Raw genomic sequence first — 23,386 nt, 5'->3', positions numbered from 1 at the left:
CAACAGAAAAGAAAGAAGGAAGGAAGGAAGGAAGGAAGGAAGGAAGGAAGGAAGGAAGGAAAGAAAGAAAGAAAGAAAGAAAGAAAGAAAGAAAGAAAGAAAGAAAGAAAGAAAGAAAGAAAACCTGTGTTTCTACAACATGTGATACACTTTAATTTTAACTTTTCTCTCTGCGTTGTGCATACGGAGTTTCTTTGATGAATGATGCAAACTCAGAATGCAGTTTAATTCAATAACAAGATTACATTTGCTACATAAATGCAAGTTATTGAGCTCTCTGAACGTGGGGAAAGGAGTAAGCGAGACAGTTAAGGATTTTACCGGTATTTCTAAATCTTTACAATGGTTTCCTTTATTTTTATTCCGGTCTCTTGGAGTCAGGGGCAGGGATGGGATTCAGCCGGTTCGGACTGGTTCATGCGAACTGGTAGTTTCAATCTGTGGGTAGCCACCCACCCACCCAGGCACAATCCTATCCTATATCACTGCATTTTGTGATGTCGCACGCATGCACGGATGGCACACGTGAGCAAATTGCTATGTTTTTGACTCGGCACACATTTGCACAAGGCGTGCACGCTCATTTTTTTCAATTCTGGCTGAACCGGTTTGTTAAATTATGTGAAGTCCACCTCTGGTCAGGTGTAACTCTTGAAAACAAATAACATAAAAAAAAAAAACCAAACAATGTTGTTTTAAATCAGAAGTGGGTTTCCATTATATCCTTTTCCCAAACACAGCTTCTTGTATTTCAGTGGAGTTTGCTTAAAAATATTCCAGCAGAACTGTGGTTTGGAGGAAGATCAATCAAACACACAAGAGGCATTTTAAAAGAAAAAAATAAATGGTGGATATATAATTCACCTGTTCTTTGAATTCTGAGATAGCCTGAAGCACTTCCCTCCACTTTGCATTGTATGCCGTGAAAACTCAGCTCTTCTTTTTTGCAATGGTTTCAAAACTGGTCCGCATCTTCTCTGTTTCAGACCAGGGGACGGTGCAGAAGGTGGTGGCACTGCCCACTAACTCATCGACAAATGGAGAGCTGATCTTAGAAGAACTGGAAGTTTTTAAGGTTGGTCTCTTTCAAGAGTCTTCATTCTTTTTTTCCCTCTCATCAAAATACTTTCATCTAACAAGCAGGCCAATAGATAAGCAGAAATAGTAGGCGCATATATAAACTACTATCAAAGTTTGCAGTCCAGAGGTGGTATTCAGCCGGTTCGTACCGGTTTGGGCCCGCCCCCTCGCCCTGGCTCTATGTCATCCTATTTAGGGATGTTTTCAAGGGCGGGCACATGAAGGTGCACAAGTGAGCAAAGCCATGCATGGAAGGCCGGGCACATGCACGGAAAGCACGCATGCAAAATGAGCATGTGAATGCACAGCAAACCGGTGGTAAATATATTGGAAGCCCACCACTGTTGCAGTCCCATAGTACTAGTATCTTCTGTAGGAGATGAGCAAGCCGAGATGAAAGGCGGAGTTAAACATGTCATTAGTTTGGAATCTTTGCGCTCCCAGAAAAAGACCTTAAGTCCAGCTTCCCATGAATTCCATTGAATCTTATCTAGCACCAGTTTAGCTTTGACCATCCTCTAACCAGATTCTTGTGCATAAAGTAGCAATAATAAAATCCTTCGGTGCTTTGAACTCAGCTAGTCTTCCTAGTTTTTTGCACCTAGGAGGAGGAAAAAAGAAATCAGAGCACATCCAAAGTTTAACAGTTCAACTCTGAGCTTTCTATGTATTTCTTTCTTTCTTTTTTCTTTTTACGATTGCATCTAAATTAGCTTGGCAAGATGGACTATTTCTTGGGTAAACGGTAAAATTAAAAAAAAAAATCACTGCGTTTTCTTATTACAGGGAAACATTGATATGGTAGACCTTGGTGCAATAAACAATTTCGTTTCCCACAATTGCAGAAGCTCAGATTTCTGCAAATGATACTTTTTTGTGCTCGTTTACCTCATTTAACTTAGAAGATCCCGCCAATGAGGTACATTAACCCCAAAGCAGGGGTGAAATCCAGCAAGTTCTGACAGGTTCTGGAGAACTGGTAGCGGAAATTTTGAGCAGTTCGGAGAACCGGCAAATACGGCCTCTGGCTGGCCCCAGAGTGAGGTGGGAATGGAGATTTTGCAGTATCCTTCCCCTGCCATGCCTACCAAGCCACGCCCACCAAGCCACGCCCACAGAACCGGTAGTAAAAAAAATTGGATTTCACCACTGCCCCAAAGGCTGTCATTTGGGTAGTAGCTTCGTTAAAGAATATAACTTTTTTCTCAATTAACTCACATTTTAACAACCGATGCCCGATCTCTCGGTCAGTCTGTTAAAAGGGCGATTTCATTCGTATTGCTCTTGTGAGCTTGGGTTTCTCCAAGGGAGGAAAAGCACAATTGCAATATTTTACATTCCGCTTTAAATCACTTGTTTTTCATTAAGTTGTCAGCCTGGCTTAAAAGAATTTTGATAGAGTTTTTTTTTTTACTCCCCTCCTTTCCAAGTTCTAACGGCGGCCACCAAATCTGACTTTTTTCTTTGTTTATGTCGTGATTACAATCTCTTGTGGTGGGGACGTCAAATATTCTGTGTGTGTTTGTGTGCCTGTGTCTTAGTTGATAAGGTTTCTGACAATAAGATCTTTTTTAAAAAGCCAACTGACTGTTTTTCTTTCTTTATCACCCGAAAGTTTCCGATATTGGCCTCAATCAGTTGAAGCTCTGAAGAAATCATTTAGGAAGAAAAACCAGAGCAAGTTTCACACTATAGTTTAACAGAATAACAGAGATGAAAGGGACCTTAGAGGTCTTTTAGTCCAACCCACTTCTCAGGCAGGAAGCCCTATACTCATGATGGCACGTGGAGCCATATATGTGGGCACATGAGCGTTGCCCTAGCTCAGCTCCAGCGTGCATGCACGTGCCGGCCAGCTGATTTTCAGGCCTTCTGGGCCTACCGGAAGTCAGGAAATAGGCCATTTCCGGCCCCTGGAGGGCCTCCGGGGTGGTGGGGAAGGCCATTTTCGCCCTCCCCAGGCTCCAAGAAAGGCTCTGGAGCCTGGGGAGGGCAAAAAAACAGGTCTTCTGGACCCACTGGAAGTTGGGAAATAGGCCGTTTCCAGCCTCTGGAGGACCTCCAGGGGGTGGGGGAGGTCGTTTTGGCCCTCCCCAGGCTCCAGGAAAGGCTCTGGAGCCTGGGAAGGGCAAAAAACAGGCCTTCCAGGCCCACTGGAAGTCAGGAAATGGGCCATTTCTGGCCTCTGGAGGTCCTCAGGAGGTGGGGGAGGCCATTTTTGCCCTCAGGGGGGTGAGGAGAGTGAAAAACAGGCCTACCAGGCCCACCAGTAACCTTTTTGCCGTCGCCTGCCAAAACCGGGGGTCGTGGGGGGGGGATCGCGTGTGTATGTATGGGGGTCGGGGCACGGGGGAGCATTGAATTATGCGTGTGGGCACATGTGCGCCCCCCATGCGCCCCCCACTTTTGGCAGAAGGGAGTTAGGTGTGCAGAGAGAGGAGGAGGAGGAAGAGGAGGAGGAGGAGGAGGAGGAGGAGGAGGAGGAGGAGAACTGTGGGGTCCTTGGTGCTCTCTGAGCTTGGTGGTTTTCTTGCAGATGTTTTATGACCCAACTAGGTAACATCATCAGTACTAGAAGGGAGTTAGGTGTGCAGAGAGGAGGAAGAGGAAGAGGAGGAGGAGGGGCAGGGGAAGGAGGAGGATGGATGTGGGGTCCTTGGTGCTCTCTGAGCTTGGTGGTTTTCTTGCAGACATTTCATTACCCAACCATCATGGTGGCACAGTGGTTAGAATACAGTATTGCAGGCTGACTCTGTCAACTGTCAACAGTTTGATCCTGACCGGCTGAAGGTTGGCTCAGCCTTCCATCATTCCGAAGTCGGTAAAATAGAATAACAAGAGTTGGAAGGGACCTTGGAGGTCTTCTAGTCCAACCCCCTGCTTAGGCAGGAAACCCTACACCACTTCAGACCAATGGTTATCCAACCTCTTCTTAAAAACTCCCAGTGTTGGAGCATTCACAACTTCTGGAGGCAAGTTGTTCCACTGGTTAATTGTTCTCACTGTCAGGAAATTTCTTCTTAGTTCTAGGTTGCTTCTCTCCTTGATTAATTTCCACCCATTCCTTCTTGTCCTGCCCTCAGGGGCTTTGGAGAATAGCTTGACTCCCTCTTGTTTGTGGCAGCCCCTGAGATATTGGAACACTTCAAAGACCCAATTCATGGACTTTGACTAGGTATTTGGAAGTCCACAGATGAAGAGGGACTTGCTGATTTCCGTGTGAACTGTTAGTGGAACCAGAAACATCCATTATTTGCCAGTTTTTGCATCCAAGTTATAATTTATGCTAAGAAAAGTAGACCCATCAAAGCCAAAACTAATTTCTTAAAATCTTCTTCCCAAGCTCAGATTGGACTGCAACAGCTACAGGCTGAGTTCCTGTGCAGAAAAGAGAAATTAAAGAACCAGAAAATGACTCAAGATTCTTTTTGAGTCAAGTTGGATTTGGCCTATTTCACATCCCACTTCTCCAGTTTTAAGACCCTTTGGGAGAAATACGTTTCCTCCCCCTCAAAATTCCCATGCTCCTAGGGAGTAGGATGAAGCTAACGCAGAAAGAAAGAGAAGGAAAAATAATTTCCTTTTTTAATACAGCCACATTTCCACAGATGACAAAGACAAAGTGGGTTTAGGATGTGTTGAGGGAAACCTATAATTTTTTGGGGGGTATGGGGGGAAGACGGGATTGCCTTATTCTCTAAGGCACCAGAGGGCAGGACAAGAAGTGACTGGGGGAAGCTTGTCAAAGAGATATTCAACCTAGAAATAGAGAAAAATTTTCTGGTGTTAATGTCATGGTTCCAACTAACGAACCCAAGCAAATCATAACCCTGAAGCTAGAGACGTCCTCAAAGAACTTCTTTATTGGATACATCATATCGGACTGATCAAAAGAGAAACCAACTCTAAAAATTTCCCATGGTGTCAGTATCATTAAAATAAGAAATAACGCCCTCCCCAACAAGTCACGTTGACCAATTAGGTTAATTGGCAAAGCTCTCCAGCAGGGGTGAGATCCAGCAGGTTCTGACAGGTTCTGGAGAACCGGTAGCGGAAATTTTGAGTACTTTGGTGAACCTGCAAATACCATCTCTGGCTGGCCCCAGCGTGGGGTGGGAATAGAGATTTTGCAATATCCTTCCCCCAGGACTGGGGAGGGAATGGGGATTTTGCAATATCCTTCCCCTGGAGTGGGGAGGGAATGGGAAATTTGCAGTATCCTTCCCCTGGAGTGGAGTGGGAATGGAGATTTTGCAATATCCTTCCCCCAGGAGTGGGGTGGGAATGGAGTTTTTGCAGTATCCTTCCCCCAGCAGTGGGGAGGGAATGGGACATTTGCAATATCCTTCCCCCAGGAGTGGGGTGGGAAAGGAGATTTTGCAGTATTCTTCCCCCAGGAGTGGGGTGGGAATGGAGATTTTGCAGTATCCTTCCCCTGCCATGCCCACCAAACCATGTCCCCCAAGCCACGCCCACAGAACCGGTAGGAAAAAAAAATTGAATTTCACCACTGCCTCCAAGGTCCCTTCCAAATCTGATATTATATTATATTATATTATATTATATTATATTATATTATATTATATTATATTATATTATATTATATTATATTATATTATATTATATTATATTATATTATATTATATTATATTATATTATATTTATTATATTATATTATATTATATTATATTATATTATATTATATTATATTATATTATATTATATTATATTATATTATATTATATTATATTATATTATATTATATTATCTTCCAGCCCTATGATTCTAAGACGGCAGAAGTGCTGAAGACAGTGGGAGGGAGAGTTTGGAAATCACACAATAGCTAGATTATCGTTCAGTGTGTGGGTGAATTGAGGAACTGGCGGGTTTTGCAATCCCTCGGAAGTCCTTTCCAGGGGAAAAAAATAAAATATCTGGAGAACTCCTTTGACATTTTCTGTCAAGCCTTCTGAAAATTCTCCAAGAGATGACTTGGAGAGCATTTCAGCGTTTTTGGCTGCCTTCCTCTGTCTCTTTCGTATCCTTATCTGCTCTCTGCTTCGCAGCTTGTTTTTCCTGCATCTCTCCTCCTAAACTCAGAATGAGAATTCAGCTACAACAAGTGTGAAGAAGCATAAGGATAAAAACACCTGAGAGAGATGAAAAAAATGAACAGGATTTCTCTGGTCCGTGTTCAGGGAATAAATTTGCAACAGGATGTCAGATCTGATTTGACTTTACATCAGTCACTCAGGATTCCTGACTTGGATTGAGAAAACCTTTAGTGTGCTCTGCTTGCAATTTCGTACATATTCCATATGGTAAGATATATATTGTATATATAGCACGTAGCAATAGCACTTAGATTTATATACCACTTCACAGTGCTTTTACAGCTCTGTCTAAACAATTTTACAGAGTCATCTTATTTCCCCCAACAATGTGGGAAATTGTTACCGACCCTCGGAAGGATGGAAGACTGAGTCAATCTTAAGCCGGTCAGGATCGAACTCCTGACAGTGGGCAAAATTAATCTACAATCCTGCAATTTAACCACTGACCCACCAGAAAGAAGAATGAGAAAGGGAAGAAGGAAGGAAGGAAGGAAGGAAGGAAGGAAGGAAGGAAGGAAGGAAGGAAGGAAGGAAGGAAGGAAGAGCAATAGCTCTTAAACTTATATACTTCTTTACAGTGCTTTTCAACTCTCTATAAGCAGTTTACAGAGTCAGCCTATTGCCCCCAACAATCTGGCTCCTCATTTTACAGACCTCGGAAGGACGGAAGGCTGAGTCAACCATGAGCTGATCAGGATCGAACTCCTGGCTGTGGGCAGAGTTAGCCTGCAATCCTGCATTCTAACCACTGCCCCACCAAGAAGAAGAATGAGAAAGGGAATAAGAGAGGAAGGAAGGAAGAAAGGAAGGAAGGGGAAGGGGGGAAGGAAGGAAGGAAGGAAGGAAGGAAGGAAGGAAGGAAGGAAGGAAGGAAGGAAGGAAAGGGTGAGAAAAGTCATAAAATGGGGCAAAACTCTTTACACATGTCTCAGTTAGCGACATAAATTTTGGACTCGTTTGTGGCCCTAAGTTGAGAACGACTCGTAGTGCAAAATGGGAACCGAGTAATGTGTTCTAACAACGTTCTGTTTTTCCAACGAGTTAGTGTAGTAGTAATTATTAGAAACAGGCCTCGTTTTTTTTCCTTATGGGATAATCCTGTTAATCTTTGAGCCTTGGCTATCTTCTTCTCTTCTTGGTTATCAATTGAGTGTGTTTTACCAAGAGGGATACATTGTCTTGTTAGTTTAGCAGGACATCCCGTTAACACTTCACGTTGCTCCGTTGTCCTTCTTCTGTTTCTAATTTTGGGGCAAAGTAACTTCCAAAGAGCTGCAATCCCCGCTAGCTAGACGTGTCTTCTGAACCAGCTGAATGCAAACACAAAGTCAAACATGCCAAACACTTCATTTGTAAGGCAGACGGTTGCCTGGATAATCCAAAGCAAAGCCATGAGATTGTACGCCTTCTTCGGTATTGCTCGCAAGAACCATGCGTCCTTTCCCCTCCATCCTGTTTACATGCTCATTAAATATGAGCTGTGACCCAAAAGAATACGGGCTCCCATTTTTCAAAGCATAAACACTTGGATTTATATTTGAAAAGAACAAGGCTGACTATCTTCCGTTCTTCATAGGCTCCTCAAGTGATAAGGGTCAGAGTTATTAAGCTTTGCTAATGTTGGATATTATGCTGTCACGGGGAAAGGGTGAGGAACATGTTGCAAAGCTGGAAAAAAAAGACAAAAGTGTTATTATCAGAAGACTGGACTGTCAGTTTATAGCAATAGCGCTTACATGCTACTTCATGGTGCTTCGCAGCCCTCTCTAAGCGGTTTACAGAGTCAGCCTATCGCCCCCCAACAATTTGGGTCCTCATTTGACTGACCTCGGAAGGATGGAAGGCTGAGTCAAGCTTGAGCCCGTCAGGATCGAACTCCTAGCAGTGGGCAGAGTTTGCCTGCAATACTGCATCTTAACCACTGTGCCACCAAGGAAGGAAGGAAGGAAGGAAGGAAGGAAGGAAGGAAGGAAGGAAGGAAGGAAGGAAGGAAGGAAGGAAGGAAGGAATAGCATGTATATATTGATTTGAACTCCTGGCATTGGGTTGAGTTAGTTCACCTGCAATACTGCATTCTAACCACTGTGCTACCACAGCTTAAATAACAATAACAATACCACTTAGACTTATATATCACTTCACAGTGCTTTTACAGCCCTCTCTAAGCAGTTTTCAGAGTCAGCCTCTTGCCCCCAACAAACTGGGTCCTCATTTTACCCACCTTGGAAAGAATGGAAGGTTGAGTCAACTTTGAGCCAGTTAGGATCGACCTCCTGGCAGTGGGCAGAGTTAGTTCTCCTACAATACTGCATTCTAACCACTGTGTCACCATTGCTCAGTTTATGGATTGGGGACTGTTATGACTTGATTAACCAAAGTTTAAATTCTAAACCATTCTTTCTTTTTTGTTTTCCAGAATAATGCGCCGATAACAACAATGGCCATTTCATCTAAAAAGGTACTGAGAAGAATCATCATCATTAAGCAGTTGTAATTTGGGGTTTATCATTCCTTAAATGTATCTGATGCAAATATATCAATTTCAGACCATGAGTTTGACTCCTGTACCAAGAATCATCTTTAAACAGCTGCAGTTTGGGGTTTAAAACTCCTTAAATGTATTTGGTGCAAATATATCAATTAGAGCCCATGAGTTGAATCCTGAACCAGGGCACTGAACTAAGTTATCAACATAAATCATGGCTAACTTGTCTCATCTAATACTACCCAACATTTTTTTGTGCATCTGCTATGTGCTGATGGAGAGGGTGAGATGGAGAGAGAGAAAGAAGGAGAGAGAGAGAGAGAGAGAGAGAGAGAGAGAGAGAGAGAGAGAGAGAGAGAGAGAGAGATGGATGGAGAGAGAAAGAGGAGAGAGAGATGGATGGATGGATGGATGGATGGATGGATGGATGGATGGAGAGAGAGAGAGGAGAGAGAGAGATGGATGGATGGATGGATGGATGGATGGATGGATGGATGGAGAGAGAAAGAGGAGAGAGAGAGAGATGGATGATAGATAGATAGATAGATAGATAGATAGATAGATAGATAGATAGATAGACAGACAGACAGACAGACAGATAGATACAGAGATACAGAGATGATGGATGGATGGAAGGATGCAGAGAAAAATAGATGATAGATAGCTGGAAAGAGAGAGAGAGAGAGAGAGGGAGGCAGATAAACAGACAGACAGACAGACAAACAGAAAGACAGACCTTCAAAGTTTTGAAAATTTTAAGATCATTCCCACATATTTCCTAAAAGGGCCTCGTCATGCAATAATAACCAGAGACTTCCTTGCATTCATTTTGGCCTGAGCAAGTCAGTTCTTGGCTTTGTGATCCTTTGAAGGGGTCAAGGGACAAGGTGGGGGAGGGGCAGATCTCCATTTGCTGCATTCAGCCTGGACATCTTCCTTCAGTTCCAGAAGCTGCCACCCCAAACTTCTCCCTTGCTTTTCCAACAGCAACAGTTGTACGTCAGCTCCGATGAAGGCGTCACCCAGGTCTCCTTGCACCGTTGCCACATCTACGGGACCGCCTGTGCCGACTGCTGCCTGGCCCGAGACCCTTATTGTGCCTGGGATGGCAACTCCTGCTCCAGGTTCTACCCAACGGGCAAAAGGTGAAGGAGGACAGGCCACCGGATAAGATTGGCAGAAAGAAATGTGGTTGTGGCGTTAATATTTTTTTCACGTGTCTGTGATGTCATAGCCACACTGGCACAATGGCTAGAGTGCAGTCCTGCAGGCTATTTCTGCTGACTGCCGGCTGCCTGCAATTTGGCAGTTCGAATCTCACCAGGCTCAAGGTTGACTCAGCCTTCCGTCCTTCCGAGGTCCTTCCGAGATCAGTAAAATGAGGACCCAGATTGTTAGGGGCAATAGGCTGACTCTGTAAACTGCTTAGAGAGGGCTGTGAAGCACTGTGAAGCGGTATATAAGTATAAATGCTATTGCTATCCTTCCTTCCTTCCTTCCTTCCTTCCTTCCTTCCTTCCTTCCTTCCTTCCTTCCTTCCTTCCTTCCTTCCCTCCCAGTGGTTAGAATGCAATATTGCAGGTTAACTCTGCCCACTGCCAGCAGTTCAATCCTGACCAGCTCAAAGTTGACTCAGCTTTCTATCCTTCCGAGGTTGGTAAAATGAGGACCCAGATTGTTGGGGGCAATAGGCTGACTCTGTAAACTGCTTAGAGAGGGCTGTGAAACCCTGTGAAGCGATATATAAGTCTAAGTGCTATTGCTAAGTTCTGTCTGTCTATCACCCATCCATTCATCCCCCCATTATCCATCCGTCCGGCCATCCATCCATCTATCTATCTATCTATCTATCTATCTATCTATCTATCTATCTATCTATCTATCTCTAGCTCTGAGTCGTGCTGGTGCAGTGGTCAGAATGCGGCATTGCAGGCTAATTCTGCCCACTGCCAGGAGTTCGATCCTGACCGGCTCAAGGTTGACTCAGCCTTCCTCCTTTCCTTCCGAAATCGGTAAAATGAGGACCCAGATTGTTGGGGGCAATATGCTGCCTCTGTAAACCACTTAGAAAGGGCTGTAAAAGCACTGTGAAGCGGTATATAAATCTATTGCTAGTGCTATTGCTAATAGGAATGTCTTCCACTGCTTCTAAATTTTTGAAAGAGTCAGACTGCTCATCTAGAATGTTTTCCAGCAAGCGTCGTCTGTCTTGAAAGATTTTCGTTTAGAAAACGAAAGACCTGCCTGGTTTCACTGTGTTCCTATTGTTAGTGTAATGTTCTGTTCTGAAATACGATACTTGCCTGCTGCACGTTTCAGAATTTGCCAAAATGTGATCTGAACATCGAGAAATGTCTGCGAATATCTTCCAGTCCTTCACAATAGAGCTCACCATCTCCTTTTGAGTAATATTTGGGCTTGCTCTGATGGGAAAAAAGGAAACGCATAGATAATGAAGTCTGGGTTTTACATATTTAGGAAATTAATTCCTTTATCTAGTAATATATATATATATATAAATATATATAATTGAGAAAAATTATCAGTAACCAGCCAAGTCTGGGAGTCTAGACACCAGTAGTAACTCCTTCATGCAGACAATATTTTGTTCTGTCTCTTTTCTGTGCCCTATTGGATGCCTACGAAGTTTTGTTCCCAAAAGATGACTCCGAGGCGTTTGGATCATGGCCTCGTTGGGAAAAAGCCATCTGCGTGTTTTGCCAAATATTTTTCATGTCACGGTAATGACGTACCGATTTTCCAAGCTCTTTTTTTCACTTTTGGAAATGGATCTTTCCATTGTTTCACGTCGACTTCTAATAGACCCCCACCAAACCCTTGTTCTTCTCTGTCTGTGATCTCTTTGAGTGGTACAAGACATGAAAAGAAAGCGCTGCGGAGAAATGATTTAAACCCCCCCCCCCCAGGTCAAATTCTTTTTAAGCGTAACAATGCTAAAAGGAAAACAAAACAAATGTTCTTTCGCGAAGAAGAAGCCAGCCAGAAATCACAATAAGAACATCAAGATTTACATGCTAAAAATCCGGTTTGTTCTGCCCCAGCTACGGACCCCAAAGAACGCAGCACACACAAAATCCGTTCAAATCTATTTTGCCCCCAACAAGCTGGGTCCTCGTTGGGGGCTGCCTCAAAGAAGAGCTATTCTCCAAAGCACCTGAGGGTAGAACAAGAAGCAACGGGTGGAAACTGATCAAAGAGAGAAGCAACTTAGAACTAAGGAGGAATTTCCTGACCGTGAGAACAATTAACCAGTGGAACAACTTGCCACCAGAAGTTGTGAATGCTCCAACACTGGAAGTTTTTAAGAAGAGGTTGGATAACCACTTGTCTGAAGTGCTGTAGGGTTTCCTGCCTAAGCAGGGGGTTGGATTAGAAGACTTCCAAGCTCCCTTCCAACTCTTGTTATTCTATTTTACCGACTTCGGAATGATGGAAGGCTGAGCCAACCTTCAGCCGGTCAGGATCAAACTGTTGACAGTTGACAAAGTCAGCCTGCAATACTGTATTCTAACCACTGTGCCACCATGATGGTTGGGTAATGAAATGTCTGCAAGAAAACCACCAAGCTCAGAGAGCACCAAGGACCCCACATCCATCCTCCTCCTTCCCCTGCCCCTCCTCCTCCTCTTCCTCTTCCTCCTCTCTGCACACCTAACTCCCTTCTAGTACTGATGTTACCTAGTTGGGTCATAAAACATCTGCAAGAAAACCACCAAGCTCAGAGAGCACCAAGGACCCCACAGTTCTTCTCCTCCTCCTCCTCCTCCTCCTCCTCCTCCTCCTCCTCCTCCTCCTCCTCCTCCTCTTCCTCCTCCTCCACTCTCTGCACACCTAACTCTCTTCTAGCACTGATGATGTTACCTAGTTGGGTCATGAAACGTCTTCAAAAAAACCACCAAGCTCAGAGAGCGCCAAGGACCCCACAGTTCAACCCTGAGCTACAAATACTCTCTATTATCTCTATTGGCTAGTTGGTGAAATTTTGCAACTACGTAACTTTCCTTTCCCTTAATGTTGCAGGCGGAGTCGAAGGCAAGACGTGAGACATGGAAACCCCATGACTCAGTGCCGGGGATTTAACCTCAAAGGTATTTTGAAAGATGGCTGGGTTATGGAAAGAAATGGCCGGTGGTTTTTTTTTTTTTTTCTGAGTGAATCATAGTGACCGTTTCATATGCTAGTAAAAATAGCAGAGTATCCATAAATGTGTCACATTTTTCCTTCCGTTTGTGTGGTGTGTGTTTGATGGGTCATTTCAGCTCTTGCCCTGAATTTCAGCTCTTGCCTTGAAACTTCAGTCCGTTTAGGTGTGATTTCCATTTTTTTTAAAAAAAAAAAGCAACATGACCATTATCTGAAAAATTGCCTTATTTTGAGTATTTTCAACTCATCGTGGGGCAGTCAGCGGGATGGAAAGGAATAGAGTAGAGTAGAGTAGAGTAGAATACTGTAGTGTAGAGTAGAGTAGACTAGAGTAGAATACTGTAGAGTAAAATAGAATAGAATAGAGTAGACTAGACTAGACTAGACTAGAGTAGAATACTTTAGAGTAGAATAGAAGAGAGTAGAGTAGAGTAGAGTAGAGTAGAGTAGAGTAGAGTAGAGTAGAATAGAATAGAGTAGAATACTGTAGAGTAGAATAGAATAGAGTAGAATACTGTAGAGTAAAATAGAATAGAATAGAGTAGAGTAGACTAGAGTAGAATACTTTAGAGTAGAATAGAAGAGAGTAGAGTAGACTAGAGTAGAGTAGAGTAGAATACTGTAAAGTAGAATAGAATAGAGTAGAGTAGAATACTGTAAGTAAAATAGAATAGAATAGAGTAGACTAGACTAGACTAGAGTAGAATACTTTAGAGTAGAATAGAAGAGAGTAGAGTAGAGTAGAGTAGAGTAGAGTAGAATAGAGTAGAATACTGTAGAGTAGAATAGAATAGAGTAGAATACTGTAGAGTAAAATAGAATAGAATAGAGTAGACTAGACCAGAGTAGAATACTTTAGAGTAGAATAGAAGAGAGTAGAGTAGACTAGAGTAGAGTAGAGTAGAATACTGTAAAGTAGAATAGAATAGAGTAGAGTAGAATACTGTAGAGTAAAATAGAATAGAATAGAGTAGACTAGACTAGACTAGAGTAGAATACTTTAGAGTAGAATAGAAGAGAGTAGAGTAGAGTAGAGTAGAATACTGTAGAGTAGAATAGAATAGAGTAGAGTAGAATACTGTAGAGTAAAATAGAATAGAATAGAGTAGAATAGAATAGACTAGACTAGAGTAGAATACTTTAGAGTAGAATAGAAGAGAGTAGAGTAGACTAGAGTAGACTAGAGTAGAATACTGTAAAGTAGAATAGAATAGAGTAGAGTAGAATACTGTAGAGTAAAATAGAATAGAATAGAGTAGACTAGACTAGACTAGAGTAGAATACTTTAGAGTAGAATAGAAGAGAGTAGAGTAGAGTAGAGTAGAATACTGTAGAGTAGAATAGAATAGAGTAGAGTAGAATACTGTAGAGTAAAATAGAATAGAATAGAGTAGAATAGAATAGACTAGACTAGAGTAGAATACTTTAGAGTAGAATAGAAGAGAGTAGAGTAGACTAGAGTAGACTAGAGTAGAATACTGTAGAGTAGAATAGAATAGAGTAGAGTAGAATACTGTAGAATAGCATAGCATAGCATAGCATAGCTTAGCATAGCATAGCATAGCATAGCATAGCATAGCATAGCATAGCATAGCATAGCATAGCATAGCATAGCATAGAATAGAATAGAATAGAATAGAATAGAATAGAATAGAATAGAATAGTTGGAAGGGACCTTGGAGGTCTTCTAGTCCAACCCAAGACTCAAGCAGGAAACCTGATATGAACTCTCCTTAAAAATACATACATATTTTTTTTTTCGTTTGGTACCCTAGAAGATTCTTTGTGCACGCAATTGTGAATGTCTTTTCTTCTTTTCAAAGCCACCAGCTACAGAATAATTAAATATGGAATTATTATTATTATTATTATTATTATTATTATTATTATTATTATTATTATTATTTAATCCTGCTGCATTTGAAGATTTTACCAAAAAAACCCTCTTCCTCGTTAAAAAGAAATACCCTGTGGGATATTTTTCTAGCCGGTCCTTCATTCTCTCAGACACATCCTGTGTCTCCCAGGGCTGTGGTCCTGAAGAAACAATTAAGATTAATCCCCATGAAAGCTTCTTTGAGCTCCTGGAAAAAAAACAATAGCAAATTGATGTAGGCAACATCAGAGTTAAAAAAAAAAAAAAATCAGACATTGGCATTTTTATTTTATAGGAGCCTGGAGAATAAAACATATGAAGAACAGTTGCAGGAACTGGGTATGTCTAGTTTGATGAAAAGAAGGACCAGGGGAGACATGATAGCAGTCTTCCAATATCTCAGGGGCTGCCCCAAAGAAGAGGGAGTCAAGCTATTCTCCAAAGCACCTGAAGGCAGGACAAGAAGCAACGGGTGGAAACTAATCAAGGAGAGAAGCAACTTAGAACTAAGGAGAAATTTCCTAAGAGTTAGAACAATTAATCAGTGGATGTAAAATGGAGTAAGGATGCAAGTTTATGTAAATAAAATGTAATAATAGGTATTAAGGATAACATAAGTAAGAAATCCTACGGGCAGTACCTTTTAAATTAAGATAATGAGGCTATACCATGTAAATAATAAGCAAATATTATGTATGTGTATATGTATGTGTATATTAACACCATGAAACCGGAAAGGTGGAATTGTACTATAATTCTTTAACAATAAAAACTTAATAAAAAAAAGAAGAAGAAGAAGCAACGGGTGGAAACCAGGGGTGAAATCCAGCAGGTTCTGACAGGTTCTGGAGAACCGGTAGCGGAAATTTTGAGGAGTTCGGAGAACTGGCAAATACGACCTCTGGCTGGCCCCAGAGTGGGGTGGAAATGGAGATTTTGCAATATCCTTCCCCCAGGAGTGGAGAGGGAATGGGGATTTTGCAGTATCCTTCCCTTGCTACACCCACCAAGCCATGCCCACCAAGCCACGCCCACAGAACCGGTAGATGATTAGGGGACTGGAAGCTAAAACATAAAGAACGGTTGCAGGAACTGGGTATGTCTAGTTTGATGAAAAGGAGGACCAGGGGAGACATGATAGCAGTCTTCCAATATCTCAGGGGTTGCCCCAAAGAAGAGGGAGTCAAGCTATTCTCCAAAGCACCAGAAGGCAGGAGAAGAAGCAATGGGTGGAAACTAATCAAGGAGAGAAGCAACTTAGAACTAACGAGAAATTTCCTAAGAGTTAGAACAATTAATCAGTGGAACTGCTTGCCTCCAGAAGTTGTGGGTGCTCCCTCATTGGAGGTTTTCAAGAAAAGATTGGACAACCAATCTTTGTCTAAAATGGCATAGAGTCTCCTGCTTGAGCAAGGGATTGGACTAGAAGACCTCCAAGGTCCCTTCCGACTGTCTTATCCTGTAATTTTTTTTTTAACATGGCTTTCCTGTTCATTACAACCTTGTAAAACCACACCTTGAAAGATTACACACCTGGAAAAATCTTTAAAAAGGCAAAGGTCACAATCTTGGTGGGCTTGAAAATACACATTGACAGAACGCCTGAAACACAACGCACCAAACACTGCTATTGTTGAAAAGGTGGAGGGGAGTGAAAATCATTACATTGCTGAAAAAGATTGAAACAGTTGTAATATTGGCATTCCAAGACTTTGGAGTAAAAAATAATTCAGAATAGAATAGAATAGAATAGAATAGAATAGAATAGAATAGAATAGAATAGAATAGAATAGAATAGAATAGAAAATATGGAATGGAATGGAATGGAATGGAATGGAATGGAATGGAATAGAATAGAATAGAATAGAATAGAATAGAATAGAATAGAATAGAATAGAATAGAAAATATGGAATGGAATGGAATGGAATGGAATGGAATGGAATAGAATAGAATAGAATAGAATAGAATAGAATAGAATAGAATAGAACAGAACAGAACAGAACTGAACTGAACTGAACTGAACTGAACTGAACTGAACTGAACTGAATTGAATTCTTTATTGACCATGTGGGATTGGACAGACAAGGAATTTTATCTTTGATGCATATGCTCTCAGTGTACATAAAAATGCATTCATCAAGAATCATAAGGTACAACACTTAGTGATAGGATACTAAATAAGCAATCAAATCATACTAAGAAACAAACAGAACAATATAAATCGTAAAAATACAAGCAACAAAGTTATAGTCATAAGTAGAAAAGGAGATAGGTAATAGGAAGGATGAGAAAAATAATCATAATACAGGCTTAGTAACTAGTTTGACGGTGTTGAGGGAATTAGTTGTTTAGCAGAGTGATGGCATTCAGAACAAACTGTTCTTGTGTCTAGTTGTTCTGGTGTGCAGTGCTCTATAGCATCATTTTGAGGGATTGGAGTTGAAACAGTTTATGTCCAGGATGCGAGGGGTCTGTAGATATTTTCACAGCCCTCTTTTTGACTCGTGCAGTATACAAGTCCTCAATGGAAGGCAGGTTGGTAGCCATTGTTTTTTTCTGCAGTTCTAATTATCCTCTGAAGTCTGTGTCTGTCTTGTTGGGTTGCAAAGCCAAACTGGACAGTTGCATCTAGGATATAGATAAGGTAGCATCACAATCTGGGTTTCTTCTAACAATTACGGTAATATCAGATAGTTCTAAGCGCATCTAGGATAGTTAAAGATAGCATCACAGAATGTGCCCTGTCCCAAGTAATGCAACTTTTGCTAACTAATTTCTTTTCTTCATTTTTATTATATTCAAGCGCTATTCCAATCTAATCTTATGGGGTGGCATCTATTGGACCAAACACCAATGACTCTCAAAGTGTTGATAATGTTGATTTAACCTTCTAGCTTATCGAAACGCAGCTGAAGTCATTCAATACGGAGTCAAAAACAACACCACTTTCCTTGAGTGTACACCTAAATCTCCCCAGGCTTCTATCAAATGGCTTTTCCAAAAGGACAACGACCGAAGGAAAGAGGTGAGTGACCTTATTGAAAAGCAACGAGAAATAATGTGTTATCACCAGGACTAGGTCAACAGATCATAAAGCAGGGGTGAAATCTTACCGGTTCGGACTGGTTCAGGCGAACCGCTAGGGATTATTGGCATCAGTTTGCTGAACTGGTAGTAACCACCCCTTGTTGGCCTCACCCACCTACGCCCGGCCGGTTGCCGCTCACTTCTTCTGGCCACTCGATATTTCACAGAATTCAATGTTAAATGCAGCAGAGAGAATGCTAACTTTTCTCCCTCCATTCAGAACGGAGCTACTGCAGCCTGTCTCTTTAAGATGGTCCCCAGGAGGGAGGGGGCCAATGGGGAGCAGCTGCAATGGAGCCGTTTTTGTGAAAGGCAGGAAAATGGGGAAGGGGATTTTCCTGCCTGTCATCCATTCCTCAATCTCAACACAGACTGAGGAAAGGATGGTAGGCAGGAATATTCCCCTCCCCATTTTCCTGCCATTCGCGAGAAGGAGTGGCTGGGAGGGGAGGGACCGGTGAGGAGCCCCTCGATGTGAGTGATGTCAAATTGGCCACGCCCAGTCACATGACTTCCCCCCAACAAGCCACGTCGAGTTGGACTCACCCAGTCACATGACCTCCCCCCCCAACAAGCCACGCCCACAGAACTGGTAGGGGAATTTTTTTAATTTCACCACTGTCATAAAGCTGTTAGGTCCCCCGCCCTCCAAGATACACAAAATAACCGAGTGTTCTTTAACGTGCCAAGAATGCTCACAATCGAGTTAACAAAATTAAAATTCTTTTAACTGCTTCAAAGTGTACGAGTGAAATAAGAATATAATTGGATGGAATGAAGGATCAGTCATAATCCAGCAATTTCTTTATGGACAGTGCCTGTAGGAGATAACCAGGCTGAAGCCCAGGGAAGGGTTATTTTAATAAAATAGAATGAATCATTTTTTTAAATTTATAAATTGTTTCTATGTGGGCAAAGATATACTTTTACATTACTGATTATCAGCATCTGAATAACATCCAGATCACAAATGTTAAACGGAGCACTAACTGCACTGCTTTCATCAATTAAAAGTCCTTTTGTTTGTTTACATCCTAGATTAATAATTTCTGGTAACACTTGAACAACGAATTAAATACTTCTTCAAACTGTATCGTAGAAGGGCCATCGGTGCAGGAAAACTAAAAGAAAAAAATTACAAAAATCCAGTGTTTTGTACAATAGCAATGTCTGATGAAGAAAACCGAATGATTGGTTAATAATTTATTTATTAGTTTGATGAATTAGATGGTGTTGAGACTCTAGAAAAAGTGCAGAGAAGAGCAACCAAGATGATTAGGGGACTGGAGGCTAAAACATACGATGAACGGTTGCAGGAACTGGGCCTGGCTAGTCTAGTGAAGAGAAGGACCAGGGGAGACATGATAGCAGTCTTCCAATATTTGAGGGGCTACCACAGAGAGGAGGAAGGGGGTCAAGCTATTTTCCAAGGCACCCAAAGGCCAGACAAGGAACAATGGATGGAAAATGATCAAGAAGAGATTCAACCTAGAAATAAGGAGAAATTTTCTGACAGTGAGAGCAATCAACCAATGGAACAGAAGTTGCCTTCAGAAGTGGTGGGAGCTTCATCACTGGAGGCTTTCAAGAAGAGATTAGACTGCCATCTGTCAAAAATGGTGTAGGGTCTCCTGCTTGGGCAGGGAAGTAGACTTGATGACCTACAAAGTCCGTTCCAACTCTTCTGTTATTCTGTGCATTAACAATTTATTTATTTATTTATTTTGAGGAAATTGTTAATAAATCAAATGATTTAATAGTAGGATATATTAACCAAATGACGTATGAATAAAAAAAAAGTAACATTTTTGACCCAAGTCTCTTAAACTTTTAAACATATATATTTTGGACTGTCCCTAGGTGAAACTCGGTGAACGAATCCTAGCGACACAGCAAGGGCTTCTAATCCGTTCGGTGCAGGAAGCTGATCGTGGGACGTACCACTGTATCGCCACGGAAAATGGCTTCAAGCAAACCATAGCCAAGGTGAACTTCAAGGTTTTGGATTCAGACACCGTGGCCTTCATGACGGACAAGTGGTCTCCGTGGACCTGGGCCAGTTCGCTCCACGCTTTGCAGTTCCACCCCAAGGACTTGGCTGGATCGTTCAGCCACTCCGAACTTCAGATGATTAATCAATACTGCAAGGACACGCGGCAATTGGGTCAACAGGCTGATGGTTCCTCAAAGATGAGAGGGGACTACAATAAACTAAAGGCTCTTCTCAACAGCCGGAAAAGCAGGAACCGTAGGAACCAGTGGCCCGGATCGTAAGGGCCAAGCTCTATCCATAAACTTCTTCATCACCACTGCCATTTTGTACCCTCACTCAAGGAATTCATTTTTAACCAGGTGGTTTTCTTTCTCCGCTGAGAGTAGAGCGAAAGAGTAACCAAGCCCGCTCGACAAAAGTTCAGGACACTCAAGCTGAAATCAGACAACTAAGACCAAGTCCAAAGAGATGTCCACCTTGAAGTAAACCTATTGATCCCTCCTTGCTTTCGCTCTCTAAACCTTCAGAGAGGGCATTGTGCCATGTTTTGAGGTCATCTTTGTTGTCCTGATGACGAAGCACTGAACGTCCAGCTTGGAGTCATGGAAGGTCGGAAGGAAAGAGTGGGTTAGGACAAAGAGTGACTTGGAGTGGTCTCCATCTACATGTATGGTTTTGTGCGTGTCTATGTGTGATTCTCTGTTTACGGTACGTTGCGTTGAGAAACGAGCTCTTGTGGATGCACAAATTCAATTCCAAAGTCAATTTCCCAATATTAATGTCACAGGAGGATCATGCCGATTAGGAATTACGGGGTTGTGAGTGAATACATCACAGTTTAAAAGAGCCTCAGACCGGGGAAGGCTAAACTCACCCCGGTTGTGGCATGTACCGTGTTCGGTTAGCTGAGATAAAAAAAAAAAATTGCATTTCCATTGTGTATTTGTATAAAATGGATCCTAAAAAACAATGCAAACATGTACCGTTTCCCCCAAAATAAGACATCCCCTGATAATAAGCCCAATTGGGCTTTTGAGCGCATGGCAATAAGGCCAAGCGCTTATTTCAGGGTTCAAAAAAAATATAAGACAGGGTCTTATTTTCGGGGAAACATGGTAGTACATATAGTTCTCGACTTACAACAGTTCATTTGGTGACCATTCACAGTTACTGTTTTTCACAGTTATGACCTTTGCAGCAATATAATTATAATTATCTGATCAAAATTCAGATACTTGGCAACTGGTTCCTACTTATGACGGTCACAGCGTCCCGGGGTCACATAATCCCTTTTTGCGACCTTCTGACGAGCAAAGTCAATGGGGAAAACCAGATTCACTTAACAACCAGGTTGCTAACTTATCCACTGCAGGGATTCACTTAACAACTGCGGCAACAAAAGTCATAAAATGGGGCAAAGCTCACTTAACAAACGTCTCACTTAACAGCGTCAATTGTGGGCTCCGTTGCTGTTGTAAGTCGAGGACTTACCTGTATTAAACCCGGGTTTGATCAAGTGAAGGAGAAAAGTAGCACGAGGGTAAATATTTGCTGGAAGTTACAATAATTTATTTTACGAAACATCTCACCCGTAATACAATAGTACACACAGAACCCACAATACATAGAGTTACCTGTATGTTGATAGGTTTGACAGCAGTAATTTGATCTAATTAGGAATTTGAAAATTGTCTTAAACTGAACCTGAAAAAAAGTTAATGAAATACCCACTTGCAACCCTCATGAGATACACAGTGTAGCCTGCATAATGATGGGAAAGCTATCACAAGAGTACTCATATGTATCCAGACAAATACAGATGGCTGCATGCCATTATATTGATAGCATTGGCTGACATCCTGTGTAGTGATATAATCCATTCGGGACATATGTTCAGAGGTGGGGAGGGGTCACGTATTGTAACAACCAGTTCACCCAGAACCGAAAATGTGAGTGGCATCGGAAAAACAGTGATTATATAGGACGGGATAGTGCCAGGGTGGGTGGGCTGGCCCAGCCGCTGCTTGGAACTACCGGTTTGCCCGAACTGGTCTGAACCGGTTAGCAGCCCACTTCTGCATATGTTCATAACACATGAATAAAACATAGTCCTGCATGAGGTCTTCTCCATTCACTTTGTTTCTATAGCTCGCACTGAGAAGGCAAGCAATAGAAAGGACATTCATCTCAATATGTTTTGGAATCTTCTGCTTGTTCAGGAATCAGAGGTGGGATTCAGCCGGTTTGGACCGATTTGGGTGAACCAGATGATTCGCACGAACCGGTTGTTACAAGGACTGGCTGACCCTGCATCCCGCCCCGCATAGTCTCCATGCGGCCTATTTTGGATGCCAGATAAGTGCAAGGCGTCCATGGAGGCTCTGGGAGGACGAAAAATGGGACTACTGGAAGTCCAGAAACGGGCACATTTCTGGCCTCTGGAGGGCCTCTGGTGGGCCTGGGGGAGGCTGTTTTCGCCCTCCTGTAGGCTCCAGGAAAGCCTCCAGAGCCTGGGGCGGGTGAAAAACGGGCCTACCCAAAGTACCGGAAGTCCAGAAATGGGCCCATTTCTGGCCTCCCGAGGGCCTCCGGAGGCTGGGGGAGGCTATTTTCTCCCTCCTGGAGGCTCGAGGAAAGCCTCCGGAGCCTGGGGAGGCCAAAAACGCCCCTCCCCCCAGCCATGGTGCAGGAGGCTGAGTAGGCCACGCCCCCATGGCCACACCCACCCAGCAACCAGGCAGCGAACTGATTGCTGAAAATTTGCAATCCCACCCCTGAATGTCGTGGTAGATCCCAAGCGAAGTATCCAATTTTCCACGCTCCATGGGAGATGGCCAAGAGTGAAAATCAAGGGGAAAAACACACGGAAGCATTGTTGGCACCTATATCACCAGTTCCCTCCAATTTTTGATCAAACGTTGATAGCGACAAAAAATCTGTACTTTTCAACTCTATAATCTTTTTTCTGATTTAGCCAAATGTTGAGTTTAATTAAAGTCAGCTTGTGACGTCTTTTGAAGACCACGTAACAATAGGGCTACTTCAATTAATACATGCCTTTGATCCGTTTTCGACCTAATTTGTGTGTACAACGTTCCTTATTTATGGGTTTTTGACTTTTTAATAGGAGAATTGCATTGCAGAATTCAAGGAAGTACAAATGACGATGGTGACCTCATAAGGCAGAATATTCACTGGAGAAGCGTGAGTCGAATAGGAAGAGTGGTGCAGTGGCCTAGAGGTGGAGCTCTCGCCTCGCAATCAGGAGGCTGTGAGTTCGATCCTAGGTGGAGGCAGATGTTTCTCTCACACTGAGAATATATCTGCTGAACGAAACTCCGTACTGGCAACAGGAAGGGCATCCGACCATTAAAACTCTCGGCTAGCTCCATTCAGTTGCCCAGACTTCACTCCGCAAGGGATGATGGGGGATGATGATGAAGCATGAGTCAAATAGGAATGCTTTTTTTTTTAATTAAAAAAAGTCAATTAAGCCACTGATTCCTTGTCTCTACTCTGGTCTGAAAAGTTCAGAGTCAACCAGTTTCCCCCTGAGGCTCACTCAAGAAACAGTTATGCCAAGCAG

The 23,386-nt window shown here is 42.5% G+C and overlaps 1 protein-coding gene across 1 annotated transcript in view; it reads left to right on the top strand.

Moving 5' to 3' along the window:
- SEMA3C (semaphorin 3C) overlaps nucleotides 1–22,879 on the top strand; it is a 166,106-nt gene extending 143,227 nt beyond the window's left edge. Inside the window, exons 13-18 of the mRNA XM_087873409.1 lie at nucleotides 987–1,075; nucleotides 8,611–8,652; nucleotides 9,667–9,824; nucleotides 12,721–12,788; nucleotides 17,615–17,745; nucleotides 19,668–22,879. Of these exons, the coding sequence (XP_087729535.1) occupies nucleotides 987–1,075; nucleotides 8,611–8,652; nucleotides 9,667–9,824; nucleotides 12,721–12,788; nucleotides 17,615–17,745; nucleotides 19,668–20,081 (902 nt within the window). The 3' untranslated portion in view covers nucleotides 20,082–22,879. The remainder of the gene's footprint in view (nucleotides 1–986; nucleotides 1,076–8,610; nucleotides 8,653–9,666; nucleotides 9,825–12,720; nucleotides 12,789–17,614; nucleotides 17,746–19,667) is intronic.
- Nucleotides 22,880–23,386: the final 507 nt, after the last annotated feature.

Source organism: Pantherophis guttatus, chromosome 7, assembly GCF_059756535.1.
Source record: "Pantherophis guttatus breed Tessera chromosome 7, ASM5975653v1, whole genome shotgun sequence".
Taxonomy (NCBI): domain Eukaryota; kingdom Metazoa; phylum Chordata; class Lepidosauria; order Squamata; family Colubridae; genus Pantherophis; species Pantherophis guttatus.
The sequence above is the reverse complement of the archived record's forward strand: the minus strand, read 5'-3'. Positions and strand labels throughout refer to the sequence as shown.